The sequence below is a fragment of the Ziziphus jujuba genome, chromosome 1 (assembly GCF_031755915.1).
Source record: "Ziziphus jujuba cultivar Dongzao chromosome 1, ASM3175591v1".
In the NCBI taxonomy this organism is placed as follows: Eukaryota; Viridiplantae; Streptophyta; class Magnoliopsida; order Rosales; family Rhamnaceae; genus Ziziphus; species Ziziphus jujuba.
In genome coordinates this window covers 2,640,818-2,657,885 of record NC_083379.1, presented here as the reverse complement: position 1 = coordinate 2,657,885, position 17,068 = coordinate 2,640,818, and the positions used below count along the sequence as shown (strand labels likewise).

The following is a 17,068-nucleotide window of genomic DNA, read 5'->3' as shown; positions in this document are numbered from 1 at the left end:
ATACTTTCTTATAGCACTTATAAATGTTTAAAAATAATATTTTCGTTGTTGAATTTAGCTTATCAAAGGGAAGGAAAATAAGTTTTTTCTTTTTTTTTTTATATATTTCTTTTCTTTTTGAAAATGAAGGAAAATAAGTTAAAATTATAATTTTATTTTTAAAATTTTTGTGATGGGGTCAGTATTTTATTTTTATTTTTTCCAAATCTTTGACCCATGGTTATAATGTTGTAATTTTGTGAAAATTTAGAGGTGAAACTAGAAAGCAAAAATAATTTGAAACAAACCCCCTGATGAGATAGATAAAAAATTGCCTATATTTTATTATAATAATAATTGTTAAAACCAGAGAGGTTTCTTCTTCCTGTATATATATATATATAAAATCGAGAACCGACCGCCAACAAAAGCAAAGCGGTCTCACTTTTCTCCTCCGTACACAGCCAACCAGAGAGAGAGAGAGGGTTTTGTTTATATGCGGTCAAAACTGACCTCTTATTAACGAACCAGACGAAGATCGACGATTTCCGATTGGATTTTTTTTTTCTCAGGTTAGTGTGTAATTTTTGGCTAATTTTTTTATTTTTATTAATTTTCACTTTAATTAACCAATTTTTGAATTTTTATTCTTTTTTTAATTTTGGGGTGTCGATCGTTTTGGCTTTTTGTGCTGGTGTTGCTGGTGGGTGATTTAGAGGTGTGAAATGTGCTAGGTTTTTAGATTTAGGGTTTGGGGCTTGTTTGTGTGTTGCTATAACATGTAAGTGAATATCGGATTGGTTTATTTGATCGGTGTTTTGCTTTGGTTGGATTGACCAAGTTTGATTGTGATTTTTGATCGAGTTGAGAATGGGGATTTTTGGTAAGGATTTGGAATAGGCATATAATTGGGATTAGGTTTAGGGTCAGAACCATTCAGATATGGATGGAGTGGAAAAATTGGGATTCGATATATAAGATTGCGTGTTAGAAAGTACTGATTTTTAATGTCATCATTCTCGGTAATAAAATTTTAGAAATAAAATAATATTAAGAGTTTTTGAGCTTTGAAGCCAAGGTATGAGTTCCATTTTTCTTTTCGAGTATCCCCTTTTTTTTTTTTTTTTTTGGTTGAATCTCTTTCTTAGTTATGCTAGCATAGACAAAAATATTTTATTTCCTTTTGAATTCCCATTTGGGAAAAAAGCTAATACTACAAAGGGGCCTGTAGTTGAGATTTCTGCTTTTAGTTGGATTCTGAAAATATATAGAATTATATGCTCAATTCCATTGTCAAGTAATTACCATAGCTCCATTCTTGGAGTAAGATGTTTTGCTAATAGCATTCTCATTCCACGCTTATTCCTGCCCATAGAACTTGAAAATTTTGTCTTGCACATCAGAGGAATGAGTTCTAGTTCGAATTATGTATAAGAGGGTTTTCATTGGCTCAAGAGGCAGCATGTCTATATTTCAGTGCTATCCTGTGAAATAAAGGAAGCCTTTTATTTAATTATAGAACTGGCTTATGCACCAATTATTATAACTATGTATCTTTTCCACATATATTTGCTTTTTTATCTCTTGCGTATTTGAATTTGTTTGCCATCCTAGTTATTTATTTATTTATTTATTTTTGGTTTTGAAAGAAGATCAATTAGGATTGTTTAGAGAGGTTCAGTATGCTAAGTTAGTTTTTTTTTTTTTTTTTTTTTTTTTTTTAAAAGATTGGATTTTGTTATACCAATAAGTATTTAAAATACATTACTATCAAAAGAAGTTCTTATATACGATACTTTTGGTCTTTTGCTTAGGATTTTTCAGTTGAATCGGTTATGTACGTATAAAATGATTCAAAGATCAGGTCTAAAGTATAATTCAATGTCTAAATAGTTTGGAAGCTTGTTTGTCAAACAGTTGAATCCACTAAACAGCCTAAGCACATTTGGCTCTTTGCCAATGGACAAAGGAGTGCCACCTACCCTCTTTGTGAATGATGGTTCATTCATGGAAAGATTCAAACAGCTACAAGAACAGAAAGACAAGAAGGGTTCCGCACCAGAGGAGTTTAGACCTAGCAAAATTGTATCAGCCTCTTTGACTTCTGGCCCTTCTGTTTCTAAAACCAATATAGAATTTAAGTCTAATGATGCACGTAAGGCCACTCAAGCTGCATCAGCTGGCAAACTTGCTTTCAGCTTGAAACAGAAATCAAAGCTTGTGGCTCCTACTGTTAAGTTAGGTGCAGATGAAGATGATGATGAATCAGATACTGGAAATATTCCTGTTGATGCACCTGTCAAACGACAAAAGTTAGTTCAGCCAAATGCCTATGAGCAATCACCGGCCCCACTGAATGTTGGTAATTACTGTTTATGTTTATCTTTCTGATTTTTTGCAATGGAATTATTTGAGTACATGTATATGTTATGGAGGAAAAAAGCCTGTAGTGTAGTCCTCTGTTTATTTTCTATGTTCATTGGTCATTTTTCTTTCTCAATGATATATGTCTCATTTAATTTTCTAATTTGTGTATATTAAATCCGTTATGGTGTGTTGAATATGTTTTAGTTTTGTCAGAGATAATGCTTTATTGATGTGTCTGGAATATCTTTTGGTATTTCTGTTGATGATGATGCATCTTTGACATTTTGTTCTTTTCTTTTTCCATTTCACATGTAGCTTTTCCATATTTTTGAGGAAACCATTTTCCAATCATATTGTAAACTTGTATTCAACCATCTTATAGTAGATAAATATGCTTGGAAGATACTTGTTAAAACTTCCCATCCAATTTCTGTGTCGTCTGTGTTTTCAACCTTTTCCTTTTCCTCAGTGATTGGTCTATTGGAGAAATCTTTGTTCATAATCAACATTCTAGTCCTGATGTTCTAAGGTATTTTTATTGTAAATCATTTACTTGTGCTTACCATTCATGGAATAAAGATAACAAATATATCAATATTTTTATTCAAGAAAATTCAAAGTGGTCCCCTTTCATGGTACACTGTTGTTGAGAGAAATCACTTCGGTAATTGTCTTCTCTACTCTTGAAGTGGTGTAGAGGAAGAGGACAAAACATTCTTGAATATTTCTTGTCTCATGAATGCAGCTTGTACATTAAGTTCCTATCAACATTGGTGGAAAGAGATGTTCAATGAAAGATTTGGAATATTTGGCAGGCCTGCTACAAGAGTAATTTGCATTCCCTTGTTCATGCTCTCGGTATTAATCAGTTTTATAAGTGATATGCAGCACCATCTTCCCCAAGTGATCCTACAGTGAAGAACGTTGCTGACAAATTAGCAAGTTTTGTGGCTAAAAATGGAAGGCAGATTGAGCATATTACACGTCAAAAAAATCCTGGAGACACTCCTTTCAAGTAAGTTCTCTAGGACTGTTCATCTTTAAAGGCATATATTTTGGTTTATGTTTCTGTTATCTGAAGTAAAATCTATTAGAAATTTTGGCATATTGACATTATATTAAAATTTGTGGAGCTCATTTATTATGTTTATGGTTACCTTACCTTTTCGTCTTTTGGGGCTTTTGTTTCCACAATCACATCAAACTTATGTTTTGTTTATGGTGCTTTATGTTATTTGTAGATTTCTATTTGACGAGAGTTGTGCTGATTACAAATATTATGAATATCGGATTGCTGAAGAGGAAAAGGCCATTTCACGGACTAGGGAAACCCAAACATCTCGCAATGGTTGGCACCTGAATGAATTTAAGCTTTTTATTTTTATTTTTCCCCCTTAACATGGTCTAAGTTTGTTTGACACAAGTATCAAAATTTTTTCACAAGTATAGTTTCAATTGACAGAAGTTGTGTGTGTGTATATACATATACCTATATATATATATATATATATGTATGCGAGTGGTATTTGGTGGTTTGTTGTCTGAAAATGTAATTTTGCTAGGAAAAAAATTGATTAGGAAATGTCTCGGTTATACTGATGGTTTTTTATTTTTATTTTTTTCTTTTAGATGTTACAAGCACTTCTGCTTCTAAATCCACGAATGGTTCCCAAAGGTCTTTTCAGCAGCTTTCAAATTATCAAATACCTGCCTCTGCTTTATATGAAGCTACTGAGGATCTAAGTGCTTCTGGAATGTCAGCATCAGCAGGAAGAATGGGTACTTTTATATATAATGTTTTTCTATTGCTCTATAATGTAGAGTTGAGTTATTTTTCCACATAGTGATATTCTTAATAAGTTGTGTTGGGTAAAGGGAGGATGAAGGTTTTTATTATGTTATGGATCTTTCTATAGAGTAGACTTACTCAATGGTCCTGAATTTGGCTTCATGTTTGAAGAAGGAACTTGTTTGGGAATGCTTTTGTAGGAAGCAGTTTCCTAAGAAGCACCAAATAGGCGCTCCAGCAAAAAAGCATCAAACAAAAGCATTTTCATATTTTTAACCAAACACTGTAAAAGTGCTTTGATCTTCTTAAAATCTCGTTTAATCTTTCTAGAAGCACTCCTGAACATGCTCAAAGAGTGGTAAAAAGGCCCATATATTTATTGGATAGGAAATTGGAAATTCTAAATTTTGCCTTGTTACTGGATGCTTCAAAAGCTTTTTGAAGTATTGGGGGATTCAGCAAGAGCTGCTCTCTATGATCCCTTTTTTCCCTTTTTAAAAAAAATTGATTGATGTTGTTTTATGTGGATGGTGTCTGTTTGTTTTGTCAGTGATACATTGCAAATGAATTCCTGTTTTTAAGTACTTTTTTGAGGGTCCATCATCCAAGTTATAATAACGTACCTATCGATTTATATGCTCTAGTTGGTCTTCTTGCCTTGTTAGTCTCACACTTTTGCCTATACCTATAATTATAGGTGACTCTAGTCAAAGAGGTGCAGATCCTGTAGCAATGATGGAGTTCTACATGAAGAAGGCTGCACAGGAAGAGAAGATGAGACGACCTAAACAGTCAAAGGATGAAATGCCCCCGCCTGCTTCTCTTCAAGGTTCAGTTATTCTCTTATTGAAAACGCTTTTTGCTTCTAGTTCCTTTCAGACTTCTAGTTTCAACTTCTAGGGTGATTAATTACAATTGCTGTTAGTGCATGGCCTCCTAGTGTTTATTTCTTAAAGTTAACCTCCATTTTATTCTTTTTGGTACTGCAGCTCCTGGTAAAAAAGGTCATCACATGGGTGATTATATACCACAAGAGGAGCTGGAGAAGTTTTTAGCTGCTTGTAATGATGCAGCTGCACGAAAAGCTGCTAAAGAGGCCGCAGAAAGGTCAAGAATCCAGGCTGATAATGTGGGTCATAAACTGTTGTCTAAAATGGGTTGGAAAGAAGGTGAGCTCTTTCTCTCTCACTAACACTCTCTCTCTTACATGTGCAAAAAAACATGCATATGGAAGCACAATCCATAACATGTACAAAAGAGAGTTTTCTAAATATTTTTTGGCAAGATGTATAAGGGAATGCATCATAGTCTGTCATAAATTGTCTTCTTGAGCTAATTTTGACATCGTTGAATGTGTGCCTGAAAAATTTCTTGATCTTGTTGGTTTAAATTCTGATGACGTATGTCTTAGGGGAGATTCTTTACAACATGGTTATGTAAATTTCAGGTGAAGGTTTGGGGAGCTCCAGAAGTGGCATGGCAGATCCAATAATGGCTGGTGATGTGAAGAAGGACAATTTGGGAGTTGGTGCTCAAAATCCTGGTGAAGTAACTCCTGAAGATGATATATACGAGCAGTATAAGAAGCGGATGATGCTTGGTTACCGTCACAGACCTAACCCTCTGGTATTATAGTGCATCCTTTTCCTCGTTCTTCTCTGTGCTCTACAATTAAGTCTTGCTCCATCCTACAGTATTCTTATAATACTTCTAATGCATTTCTGTAAATTTTCTTTGTTTTTGTGTAATTCTGCACAGGGCAATCCACGAAAAGCATATTACTGACCACCACGCAAGCAGTATACATGTTTGGTCCGCCTTTATAGTTCCTTTTTGATAGTGTTGGAGAAAAAGGAAAATTGAATTGATATCTTTGTTACCCATCCAACCAATTTCTGGAATTTATTACTGTGAAATGCAGTATCAATGACAGTCTCGTTTTGGGGTGAAATATGTTTTTATTTTTTTCTTTTTTCAGTCCCTCGGTTGGTTTATGTAATCGTTTGTTTGGCTGGAACCGCCTATTGCTATCGGAGAAAAACTTAAATATCATGTGCATTTAGTTCATCCTTTGGCTCTACTACATTTAATTATTTTTCAATGTAATTATGTTTAAGCTGCCAAATGCTTTATTTTATTCTATATAGGATAAATCAAAGGTAAAGCCTGAGTGTTCATTTCTTGCATCCCACTCTCTCCTACAGCGCAGTGCAGGCACCGAAGTAGGTGGAGGATCATCATTGTCCTAGCCGATATTAACTGATAATGTGGCAAATTCTTTTATATATATACACAGCTGTACATAACAAATTCGGTGTTTGTTTTTTTAAAGCGTCGGGTTTGGTACGGGTTGGTATCCCGCGGATGATACTGTAGCTTTTATATATATATATATATATATATTGGAAAGTAATATGAAAGTTTAACTCAATAAAGATTAATCTACTCTGGAAATTAAAAAACGTTAGTGTCGGCCTTCTTGCTCCGTTTGTATTCGATGTGCTGAGAAATTAGGAAAGCCCGTAATCGAATGGTTATTCGTTGAGAGTTATCAAGGCTGCAATGGAAGCTAATGAAGGGTATCAGAAACTGGATAAACTTCGGTTGGGTGTGACTCTATGCCAAAATAGGTTGTTCCTCCTGTTTTACATCCAACCCAATGGAGTAAACCTCCATCAGGATTTACTAAATTAATTATGATGGTTTATACTTTATATAAGGTGGGAAGCAGAGATTATGGAGTAGGAATTATTGCTGGAGATTTCGATACAAAAAAGAGATTGTGGAGTGGGAATTATTTGGTGGGTTATTCTCTCCGTCTATAATCAAATTATAGAGTGAGAGAGGGAGGGAGGGGAGAGAGAGGTAGAACAATAAGAAGAAAACAGTGAGTTTTGGTGTTATAATTTATTTTTTCTCAAAACAATTTCAAAAATTTTAAAAAAATAAGATTTGTGTTAAAATTTAACTCTTTTTAAAATAAAAAGTATTCAAACTGAAATGTTTTTTTTTTTTAATGTTTTGAAAGCTCGAGAATATCAAAATGCGTTTTGCAAGCAAAACTTAAATATCTTGTGCATTTAGTTCATATTTTTGGCTCTAGTTTAGTTAATTATTTTTCAATGTAACTATGGTTAAGCTGCAAAATGCTTTAATTTACTCTCGGATAAATCGAAGGCAATGGAGGAGAAAAGCAATGATGGTAGATGGTAATAAAATGGTGTGGAATACTGAGTAGGGTATTTATTGGTAGAAATTGGAAAGTGGAAATGGTGTTTGAACCAAATTGTAAAATTCCATAAAATGTTACAATCATCGAGTCCCATTCGATTATGCACTGCAGAAACAAAATACTTTTCTTTAAATTATACCTTTTTTTGCTTTCAGCTTTTGATTAAAAAAGTTGTGTACATGCTTTTCACAGAGGGACTTAACATGATTTTTCATTTCAATTTTATATTTTTTGTTCCCTAACTTTATTGCACTGGGATAAGTGGTTTCCAGATGTACACACATAGGCAAGCAAATTCACGGTTGAAATAGAAACACATATAGGATGATGCTGAAGTCAACATCGGCTAGCTGATGAGAATCACGGAAGTTGCCATGGCATTTACAGAATTTTTATATATCAATATTTTATATATACCTGCTCGAACACACACTGATCACTTCTACAGATCCGAAAGAATAATATCAAAAAATTGTAAATGGGTTACAGACTCTTTTTTGATCAAATAAATGGGTTACAGACTTACAGTATATGTATATGATATATACATATATATATATATATATTGTTGAGAAATTAGAATATAGTTTGTAAATGCATAAACTGGGTGACAGGTACAAACATCTGTTCCGAAGCTTGTCAAATAATGCGAAAACATGTTATCCAGTTTCCAAGTGGGAAGTCAATTTAATAGCATCAGAACATGGAATATATAACGTCGGAGGAACATGGGATATACCCACATGCAAACATGCATGCATGCATGCATACATATATATATATATATATTAAAAATTCCAAGTCATGGTGCTTTATGATCCATCCCCATTTAATGGGGAAGGCTATGCGGTTAGACTTTTGGGAATGAATATGATCTCCAGCCAAACATGGCCTGGATTACATGTTACTGATGTTATTACTTATCCATATCGATCCAATTAGCTTTCAGGAGACCAGCTAATATTAATTATTTAAAATTTTTAATTAAACAACGGCAATCCCAATTTTCTAATCACTTTTTTAACTACTTGAGTGGGTGTATGTTTTTTGATCGGGGATCACATATTTAATTAAGTGGCCGCAAAGTGCCTGTACTTAAAACCAAATTAAAGCAATTCACCAAAATAATAATAATAATAATAGTAATAAATAAATAAATAAAACCAAATTAAAGCAAGATGGCCTTATCCTAAATGAATAAGAAATAGTTACTTTATTTGCTTAATTTTTTTATTTTTTTATTTTCTCTTTTTCTCTTTTCAAGTTTTTTCACACATTGTTGTGATTCTGTAAATATTGGTGAGAGAGACACACAGAGAGTGTACCTAATCTCATCCTTAAAGAAGAGCATTAATGCAGTAGACTGTGGATGCCAATTGAGCTCCTCCAATTAATAGGAAGCTAGAAAAGATGCTGAAATTCAGTTGGTTGTTGGTGGGACCTAAAATAATTCTTCGTACCTAACAAATTTTGGGATATTCACTTCTTTCCCTATTCCCTCAACTTATTAGCTTATAATATGCTTTAATAATTCCAAAGTTTTGCTTATGATGTTCGTAATCTTGTCATCATCCATCCCAACAAAAGCTCAAAATATTCTATATATATTAAATCTTGCGGATCTAACTTTTTGAAACCGCTTTGTTTTGCTGATTGCAACATGATTTTTCATACTTAATTTGGTTAATGCCATCTATGGCAACTAAATGATAAAGTCCACTTATTAAAAGATCCTATGTAATGAATATAGATAGAAGATTGGAGAAATCATTAATGTTGAGAAAACATTAACATGACTTAGATTTAGATGATAGAAAATATAAAAAAAAACAAATATATATATATATATATATAATCAACTATGGTTTAGCTTAAGTTGGGTTGCAAAAAATATATTAACTATCCTGTTATCATAACAATCTAATGTCAAAATCCTTATTTTTATTAAACAACAATACTAAATTTGAATCTTTTCATCTTCAATATCAAAACAAAAAGAAAAAAAATAAAAATAAAATCATAACAGAGGATGTTTGCCCATTTGGACTCCAATCTATGTTTGCGGCCTTTCAAATTAATAAGGGAATCCAAAACACAAACCAAAATAATTAAGCTTGAGATGGGTTAGTGAGAAAGAAAAAATAGTACTATGAGTGTGAAATCTGAAGAAGTAGCATTCAACGAAGACCTTTTGTTCCTCATTGTTCAGAGAGAGGAAGGGTCAAACTTGACTGTATACAAGTTAGCATACTTTTTGGACCTTTTTAGGATATGGTCGCATAAAGTTGCCCGACTTTGAAATCAATTCATGCAAAGGAAATTTGAACCATTACAAATTTAGCACTTCTTTTTTTTTTTAGCATGACTTTGATCATATCAAATTAAAGCCCTGCCATTTCAATAAACTTTTTATTCACAAAAGACAAATTAAATTAATATGAATAAGATGGTCAACGTTTACCAGATCAAAGTAGGTTATAAGCTCCTCCTCATCTTAAGAAGAGTTGACATTTGGGTTAAAAGTCAAATAGATATATCACATTCAAGATTCAACTCTAGTTTTAAGAGGCTAATAATATCAAACATCATGTAAGATTCAGTATTAAAATTAACCCTAGCAAACACGGGATAATCATGGTGATTAATTTAAATTAAATTCAATTAAACTAAGAAAAGGGCTAGAGGTTTTGTCCACAGATTAAGCTATTGCTTAGTTGTCAGTGGACTTATCAAAGCCATAATAATATATATATCCATCGATTCTTGTAGCACGTTTTAGTGGGTAATACAGCTGGGTGGTTTTGAGTTTTGACGAAGACTCTCTCTTGATAATGTCTTTGTTTGCCATGTACGTTGAATAATTGATGTCAAAACTCATATTAATATTGCTTCCAGGCTAAACCCTTTGATTAAGGCTTTATATAATTACCAAGTTGTTTACAAACAAGCACATCAATGTGAATGCAACATATTTTTAATTTTTTTTTTTTTCCTGAGGCATAGTAACATAGTTTTAATTTATTGAAGGTTAAAAAGATAGCACAACAAAGCCTTCCCGTTTAGAAGACCAAAAATAAATAAATAAATAAATCATTGTTTTAATATCAATATAAAAGGAAAAAAAAAAGTCCCAACTATTTTTGCTTTTGAAATTCCTTTATCGAAGTCAGTTTCTTCTATTTTCCTTTCTTATACAAGGAAAATCCTGGCATGGTTACTATTGCTTTTCCGGCTTTCACAAGTTGGGTCAAAATATCGTCATTGATATATCTTCCAAACAAATTAAAAATATACACAAAATTTGAAAGTTTCCAATTTTAGAACCAAACTTTGAAGTGCAAGATTGAGATTACAAGTTTTCTTCTTCTTGTTTAGAATGAGAAAATTCGTAATTATAATTTGCTGAATAAAACAATAATTTTCTTATTAAACTGTTTCTAAAACAAAAAAATCTTTATATATTTACAAACTTAAAAATTGAAATTTACCCCATTTGACTGTCAACATTAGCAAATGGTCCCTGCATCATGTAACTTCCAAAATTTTTGTACCGACAAAGAAAAAAACAAGAAAACACTATAATAAATGTCATCCATATGAAAAGAAGAAGAAGAAAAATATCGAGTACATGTATTTTTAATAAAAGCCGAAAGGTACCTTTTAGATGGATTAGACCAGTAGCAATTAATATTAAATAATAATAATAATAATAACAATAAAGATAGAAAAAGGATAAGGGAAGTTGTAGTACTACTAGTATACAGATTCACGCACCAAATAAATAGTTGTGGTGGCTTTTCCTCGGAACGAAAGAGCACAAATATCTGATACGCTACGTTGACTGTTTATCCCACAAACCCCAAAATTTTAATTTAACTCTCCGTGATACACTAGAGACGCTTGGCCCACAAGCAAAGCATCATATGCTTATCTTGGACATAAAACTATCTATGCCTTTCAAGCTTAAAGATGACGTTGTTTTCAATGTTTTCCATAAAACACCAAATAGAAATCAAAAACATCACGGCCGCTTTACTGGAAACAGAGTGCTTTGCTGGAAACAGGGTTTAGCATTATAATAATATTTATATTTTATAAAAATACTTCGAACATAAAACCCAAGGCCAAATCCCAGTAATTAGAAAACCGCCTTTAGAGGATAGTTTGGTCAAACCCGTGTGTGTTTGTGAGGAATCAAGGACCACATGATGTCATCAATGGCTTTGATGTAATAAGATTGGAAATGTGAGGGTGATTGTTGAATCTGTAGTGGATAAAAGTGGCAGATGGGAGAGACAAGATTGTTGGCTCTGTACACACAAAGGGACACGCCCTATCTTTCTCTCTCTTTGCTTTGTTTCTGAACACAGTTTTTGATGATTCTGGATTTGGATTTGTACCCAGAAATTTGGAGCTACTTTCGTTGCTTGAGCTAAAAACGGTGCTGAATTTGTACCAAGGTTGTACAATTATCTGTCTTTTCCAGTTCTGGAACTTTTTTTGTTTTTGGGTCTTTTATTGTCCTGAAGCTCTACTTTCAGGGCAGAGAAATACAGTTAAAACAAAGATTCTGAACTGAATTCCAGCTGCTTTACGTTCTCTTCTGTGAACTTGTACCGTTCGTTTTGGATTTCATGTTTGTTTTTGTTTCTGTGATGTTAAGGATTCCAATAAGAAAAATGCTGTTTTTGAGATTTGAAAGTCTTTGTTTATGTTCTGGGAGGGGGTAAAATGTCTATAGTTTTGGTTTTGATATTATGCTGAAAGTCGCGTTCTTTTTTACATTTTGTTTACAGATTTGGAGGTAGATTATCTGTCCAGAAGAAGAAGTTCTAATTTCGGTTCTTTTTATAATCAAGTTTGGTGGCCAAAGATTTAAAAAAAATGAAGCTTAAAGCAACCCAAATGATCTTTTCCTGTATTTGAAAGTTTCAGTCTAATTTGCTTAGCGGAAAACAAAGAAAGAAACTATTGGTGGTTCTCAGAAATCTGCTGAAAATAATGAGTCTTGCATACGGTCCAATGGTGAATTGTTCCGAGGTAGAGCTGAGAAAGAATCAGCCAGAATTCATGGATTCAAATTTTTGCCAAATGCAGCAGCAGCAGAACTCTAATCTGCTGCGGTATAGCTCTGCTCCGAGCTCGTTTCTCGCAAGTTTGCTTGATAATAATGGCGGTGGCGGATACGATGACCATCGGTATGTTCGTCCTTCGAGCCCCGAAGTGGACACCATGTTAGCCAAATTCATATCAGCATGTAATGGAACAGACCACTCCGGTTCCAATGGCCTGCACCAATTCGGTGAAAGCTTAGCTATGAAACAAGAAACAGAAGACTCTGTTCCGGAACAGAACGAGTACTCCAGCGGCTCTCAGATGATGTACCTGAGTCAAGCTCAACAAGTTCATGCTTTGCATGGTCATAATTCTACGGGGTCTAATTTGGATAGCTCCTTTGGTGTTATCAACTCCACAGGATTTGAGGACTCCATGGAAGCTAAAATTGGTGTTGGAAATCGATCTAACCTCGTTAGGCAGAGTAGCTCTCCGGCAGGGTTGTTCTCTGATATAAACTCAGAAAATGGTAATGTTTTCTCAAATTGGCAAAGTAAAATTGTAAATTTTTTAGATTGAAATACGAGTTGTTTATGGGAATTGTTTTTCAGTTTCCTCTAATACCTTCTTCCTTCTGTTCTTACAGGGCTTGCTGCAACGAGAGGTTTTAGAGGTTACAAAGGAGAACCAAGTTCATCCACTTGTACAGTGAACAATCAATTAAATTTCTCATTTGGGACACCCTCATCCTCAAGGCCTTTGCCTCAGATTTCTGAGACTGAAAATGGAAAATTAGGAATGAGTAGCCCAGAAGGCCAAAGGCTAGAAAATGGTGAAGCAAACAATTCACAATACATCCAAGATTTCTCAAACGGTTCTTGGGATGATTCTTCATTCCATTGCCTAAAAAGAGCTAGAGATAATGATGGAAATATGTTTCCTACTTCAATTGCAATGGAAACTCAGGTACTACTTCAAAAATATTGCATTTTCAACAATGTTAATAACTCCTTTTGCTGTTGTTTCTTTGTATTTCCTATTGCTAATGCTATTTTATTATATGTAAAAATGCAGAACACAGATTTCAGAAACAGGAATTACAATTTGACACATCATTTGAGCTTGCCAAAGAATTTTGAGATGCCTTCTATACAGAAGCTCTTGCAGTTTCAAGGTGCCGCTCCTTGTAAAATTCGTGCCAAAAGAGGCTTCGCCACTCATCCGCGCAGCATCGCTGAGAGGGTAAATCTTTCTGAAATAAATTCATAAATTTTCGTTTACGCAAAGCTTAGATTATGAGAGGATCCGAAATTTTTAGCAGCATAGATACCAATCTTCAAAATAGTTCTGGTCCCTAAAACTTGAAACTTTGTCGAAGAAAAAATTGCTTATTATGTTTCACTCTGACATTGGGACTTGGATGATCACTATATATAGCTAGAATTCTTCAAATACCATAACAATGATTGCTACAAATTTCAGGTGAGAAGGACACGTATTAGCGAAAGAATGAGGAAGTTGCAAGATCTTTTCCCAGAAATGGACAAGGTAGTTTAGACAGTGTGTAACTTGGAAAATGTCAGAAAAAAGTTTCTTTGTTGTCAGTATTTTGAATGTTTTTCTTTTTTCTTGACCAGCAAACAAGCACTGCAGACATGTTGGATTTGGCAGTCCAATACATTAAAGACCTTCAGAAGCAAGTCAAGGTATGGAACGTTTATACAAATTTGGATTAAAATTTTAAAAGTTATCTCCTTCAATTTCTCTATCTTTAATCAACTAAGATTTTTATTTATTTATTCTTTCTCCACTTTGCTGCAGACACTGAATGATACAAAGTCCAAGTGCTCGTGTTCAAGTACACAAAAACAATATTCGAATGCTTCTTAATGATTTAGTTTCTGTACATATGCCCAAAAAAAAAAAAAAAAGATCTAATAATGATTATGAGATTTAGGAGTATGATATTATGGGTTTGGAAATCTTATGTTGTGGTACATGTAGATCCCAGTTTGGCTTGTTGTAGTACATGTAGATCCCTTCAGATTATTTTTGCAATGAAAGAAAACAAAAAAGGAAAAGTAAAAAATAAAATAAAATTCCTAATTTCATTTCATTTTCTAAAGTTGACTGTTATATTAATGTTGGTTGTTCTAAAATTCTAAATGCATTACAAAGAACTATACACACTCACTTTTCCTTTTTTTTCTCCTTTACAAAGATGAATGCAAAAAAGTTCATTTTGTGTTGCATTTAGGAATGACCAATTGATTTGGGATAACCATAATTCAAATCTATATCCCATCAGGTTTGATTATTTTTATATTGGACAAATTGTAGTCTTATATCCAATAGAAACGGTGATATACACAAGCTCTAAAAGATATGTATTGCTTGGAAAATTAGTTTTCTGCAGAAGTGCTTGTTTCTTATTTCTAAAGATTCATCAACTTTGACAATTAAATATGTGATAAAATTTTGGAGCTTTGAGTTAGACAGCAGAGTATTAAATTGAATATTAAATATTGAACAGGTAAATAAAATCAACCCCTGCAAATATATATATATATATATATATATATATAATATTTTCCAGGCAGTGATATAATAAATAGTAAAAACACCACTTTCAAGCTGTTCATGTTAGAATAAACACCCATTTTAATTTTTTAGCTGCAATATATATATATATATATATATAGAAAGGCTACTATGAGGTCCATCTGCATGTAGACTAACATCAAAACCGACGTCTTTTAAAAAAAAAAACATCGATTTTGCTGTGTACAGCTGTGTATACATACATAGCAAAATAGATGTTTTTTTTTTTAAAAACATCGATTTTGATGCGGATCTGCATGCAGATGGATCGTACCGTAATCTCCTCCTATATATATATATATATGTTATATTTACCAAAATCCTGCTTTGATAGGAACAATTAGTAGCAATAAAATGTTTCAAAGAAACAAACTAAAATGTATTGTTTGTAAAGAGGAAAGGAAAGTATAAAATTTTCATGCCCAAAACTCTTTAAGAAAAAGATATAAGCATCCAATGTCCACCCTCAATCAAATGGCACCAAGTGATCCATATTTCTCAGTGTATATGATGTAATTAATATAGAGATCTAATTTCATCTCACCACAAAAAGCAAGATATGCATATACAGTTTCTAACAGAAAGCAGAGTTTTTTTGTTTTTTGTTTTTAATAAAATAGAAAGCTGAGTTGACCATTTTTTGATAAACTATATGCTACAGAAAAATCCGGATTTGGTTGCATATTTTAAACAAAAATTTGGTAATTAGTTTACTTAAAATTCTTATTAATTAGCTAGATATGACACAATGTACACTTGTCACAACCCAAACCCCAATTCTTCCTTCATTCCTTATATTTCTGATTAAGTGACAAAACTTGGACGTAACCTTAGTTTGTTATTCAATCTTCTAAATTTTTGTATAAATAGTGCAATAGTACAACTTAACCTCCCACCTTAATTCAAAAACCCTCCAAAATTGGACACCCAAAGGGCTCTCTCACTACTCTCATATGGCTTTGTGGTTTCTTTACCTCTTGCCTCTTTCTTACATTGGTACCAAAAACTTAATCACCCCTTTGTTTCTTTTCCTTTTCTTTTTAATTTCTTCATATTAATTTCCTTCTTTTACTAACATTGTTTTCTCTTTGTGGTATTTTTTTCAGGGGCTGAAGCTGCAATTTTTACATTAGAAAACAGATGCAAGAACACAATATGGCCAGGGATCCTATCCGGATCGGGCAAACCTCTTCTAATGGATGGTGGGTTGAAGCTAAGACCCGGTCGTACCATAAACATAAATGCACCAAAAGGGTGGTCCGGTAGGTTTTGGGGTCGTCGTTTTTGCTCCTTTGATCAATCAGGTAAGGGCATGTGTGTCACCGGTGACTGCGGTGGCGTGTTAAAGTGTGCTGGAGCAGGAGGTGCACCACCAGCCACGCTTGCTGAGTTCACCCTCGACAGCCCTGTGGATTTTTATGATGTTAGCCTTGTTGATGGCTATAACATGCCTATTTCTATAATCCCGGTAGGTGGTTCGGGATCCTGCAAGCCAGTTAAGTGTCTTCGGGACTTGAACAAGTACTGCCCAAATGGCTTGCAGGTGAAGAGGCAAGGTCGTGTTGTTGCATGCAACAGTGCATGCATGGCTTTCAACAAGCCAGAGTATTGCTGCACAGGTGCATATGGTAGTCCCCAGACTTGCAAGCCAACAAGTTATTCCAGGGTTTTCAAAGCTATGTGCCCCACGGCTTACAGTTATGCTTATGATGATCCAACTAGCACTTTTACATGCAAGGAAGCTAATTACTTGATTAGATTTTGCTAATTAAACCATATGCAAAATTTATAAATTATTATAGAGGATTTATTGCTAAGAAATTATTGCTATTTCCTGTATATATATATATATATCCATATATATAGTAATTATAAGAGCATATATGGGAAATTGATTCTCATGTGTTTAAGTCTCTCACATAATGAAAAGACATCTTCAGCTTTAGTATTATATTGAAACCATTTTTTCCTTTCACTCTCGGGAAGATGTACCGTCTAGTTAGGATGAAGAGAGAAGGGAGATGGGCAGAAAAATTGAAAGAGTC

At 33.5% G+C, this 17,068-nt stretch overlaps 3 protein-coding genes across 4 annotated transcripts; all 3 read left to right on the top strand.

Moving 5' to 3' along the window:
- Window positions 1-366: 366 nt before the first annotated feature.
- On the top strand, window positions 367-6,202 carry LOC107422064 (SURP and G-patch domain-containing protein 1-like protein). 2 transcript variants are annotated; one of them, XM_048471733.2, is made up of 9 exons: window positions 367-551; window positions 1,897-2,341; window positions 3,235-3,361; window positions 3,588-3,694; window positions 3,976-4,125; window positions 4,833-4,964; window positions 5,125-5,304; window positions 5,583-5,761; window positions 5,894-6,202. In XM_048471733.2, exons 2-9 carry the CDS (start codon window positions 1,939-1,941, stop codon window positions 5,918-5,920), a joined length of 1,305 nt encoding a protein of 434 aa, XP_048327690.2. In that variant the 5' UTR covers window positions 367-551; window positions 1,897-1,938; the 3' UTR covers window positions 5,921-6,202. The 2 variants fall into 2 exon arrangements, with proteins under 2 accessions (XP_048327690.2, XP_048327693.2); XM_048471736.2 differs by having other exon boundaries at window positions 1,794-2,341.
- Window positions 6,203-11,662: 5,460 nt separating this feature from the next.
- On the top strand, window positions 11,663-14,547 carry LOC107422959 (transcription factor bHLH130). Its single transcript, XM_016032495.4, has 7 exons — window positions 11,663-11,827; window positions 12,164-12,951; window positions 13,069-13,388; window positions 13,497-13,664; window positions 13,905-13,970; window positions 14,060-14,128; window positions 14,244-14,547. The coding sequence occupies exons 2-7, from the start codon at window positions 12,369-12,371 to the stop codon at window positions 14,310-14,312; spliced, it is 1,275 nt and encodes a 424-aa protein (XP_015887981.3). The 5' UTR covers window positions 11,663-11,827; window positions 12,164-12,368; the 3' UTR covers window positions 14,313-14,547.
- Window positions 14,548-15,518: 971 nt separating this feature from the next.
- Window positions 15,519-16,940, top strand: LOC107424612 (pathogenesis-related thaumatin-like protein 3.5). Its single transcript, XM_016034484.3, has 2 exons — window positions 15,519-16,019; window positions 16,130-16,940. The coding sequence occupies exons 1-2, from the start codon at window positions 15,977-15,979 to the stop codon at window positions 16,789-16,791; spliced, it is 705 nt and encodes a 234-aa protein (XP_015889970.3). The 5' UTR covers window positions 15,519-15,976; the 3' UTR covers window positions 16,792-16,940.
- Window positions 16,941-17,068: the final 128 nt, after the last annotated feature.

Bases quoted from the DNA above. Each gene is read 5' to 3' on its own strand.
- LOC107422064 (XM_048471733.2), top strand. From the start codon at position 1,939: ATGGACAAAGGAGTGCCACCTACCCTCTTTGTGAATGATGGTTCATTC. The intron at 2,342-3,234 runs GTAATTACTGTT...AGTGATATGCAG, and splicing joins ACCGGCCCCACTGAATGTTG to CACCATCTTCCCCAAGTGAT. The intron at 5,305-5,582 runs GTGAGCTCTTTC...TGTAAATTTCAG, and splicing joins TAAAATGGGTTGGAAAGAAG to GTGAAGGTTTGGGGAGCTCC.
- LOC107422959 (XM_016032495.4), top strand. From the start codon at position 12,369: ATGAGTCTTGCATACGGTCCAATGGTGAATTGTTCCGAGGTAGAGCTG. The intron at 13,665-13,904 runs GTAAATCTTTCT...TACAAATTTCAG, and splicing joins CGCGCAGCATCGCTGAGAGG to GTGAGAAGGACACGTATTAG. The intron at 13,971-14,059 runs GTAGTTTAGACA...TTTCTTGACCAG, and splicing joins TTTTCCCAGAAATGGACAAG to CAAACAAGCACTGCAGACAT.
- LOC107424612 (XM_016034484.3), top strand. From the start codon at position 15,977: ATGGCTTTGTGGTTTCTTTACCTCTTGCCTCTTTCTTACATTG. The intron at 16,020-16,129 runs GTACCAAAAACT...TATTTTTTTCAG, and splicing joins CTTGCCTCTTTCTTACATTG to GGGCTGAAGCTGCAATTTTT.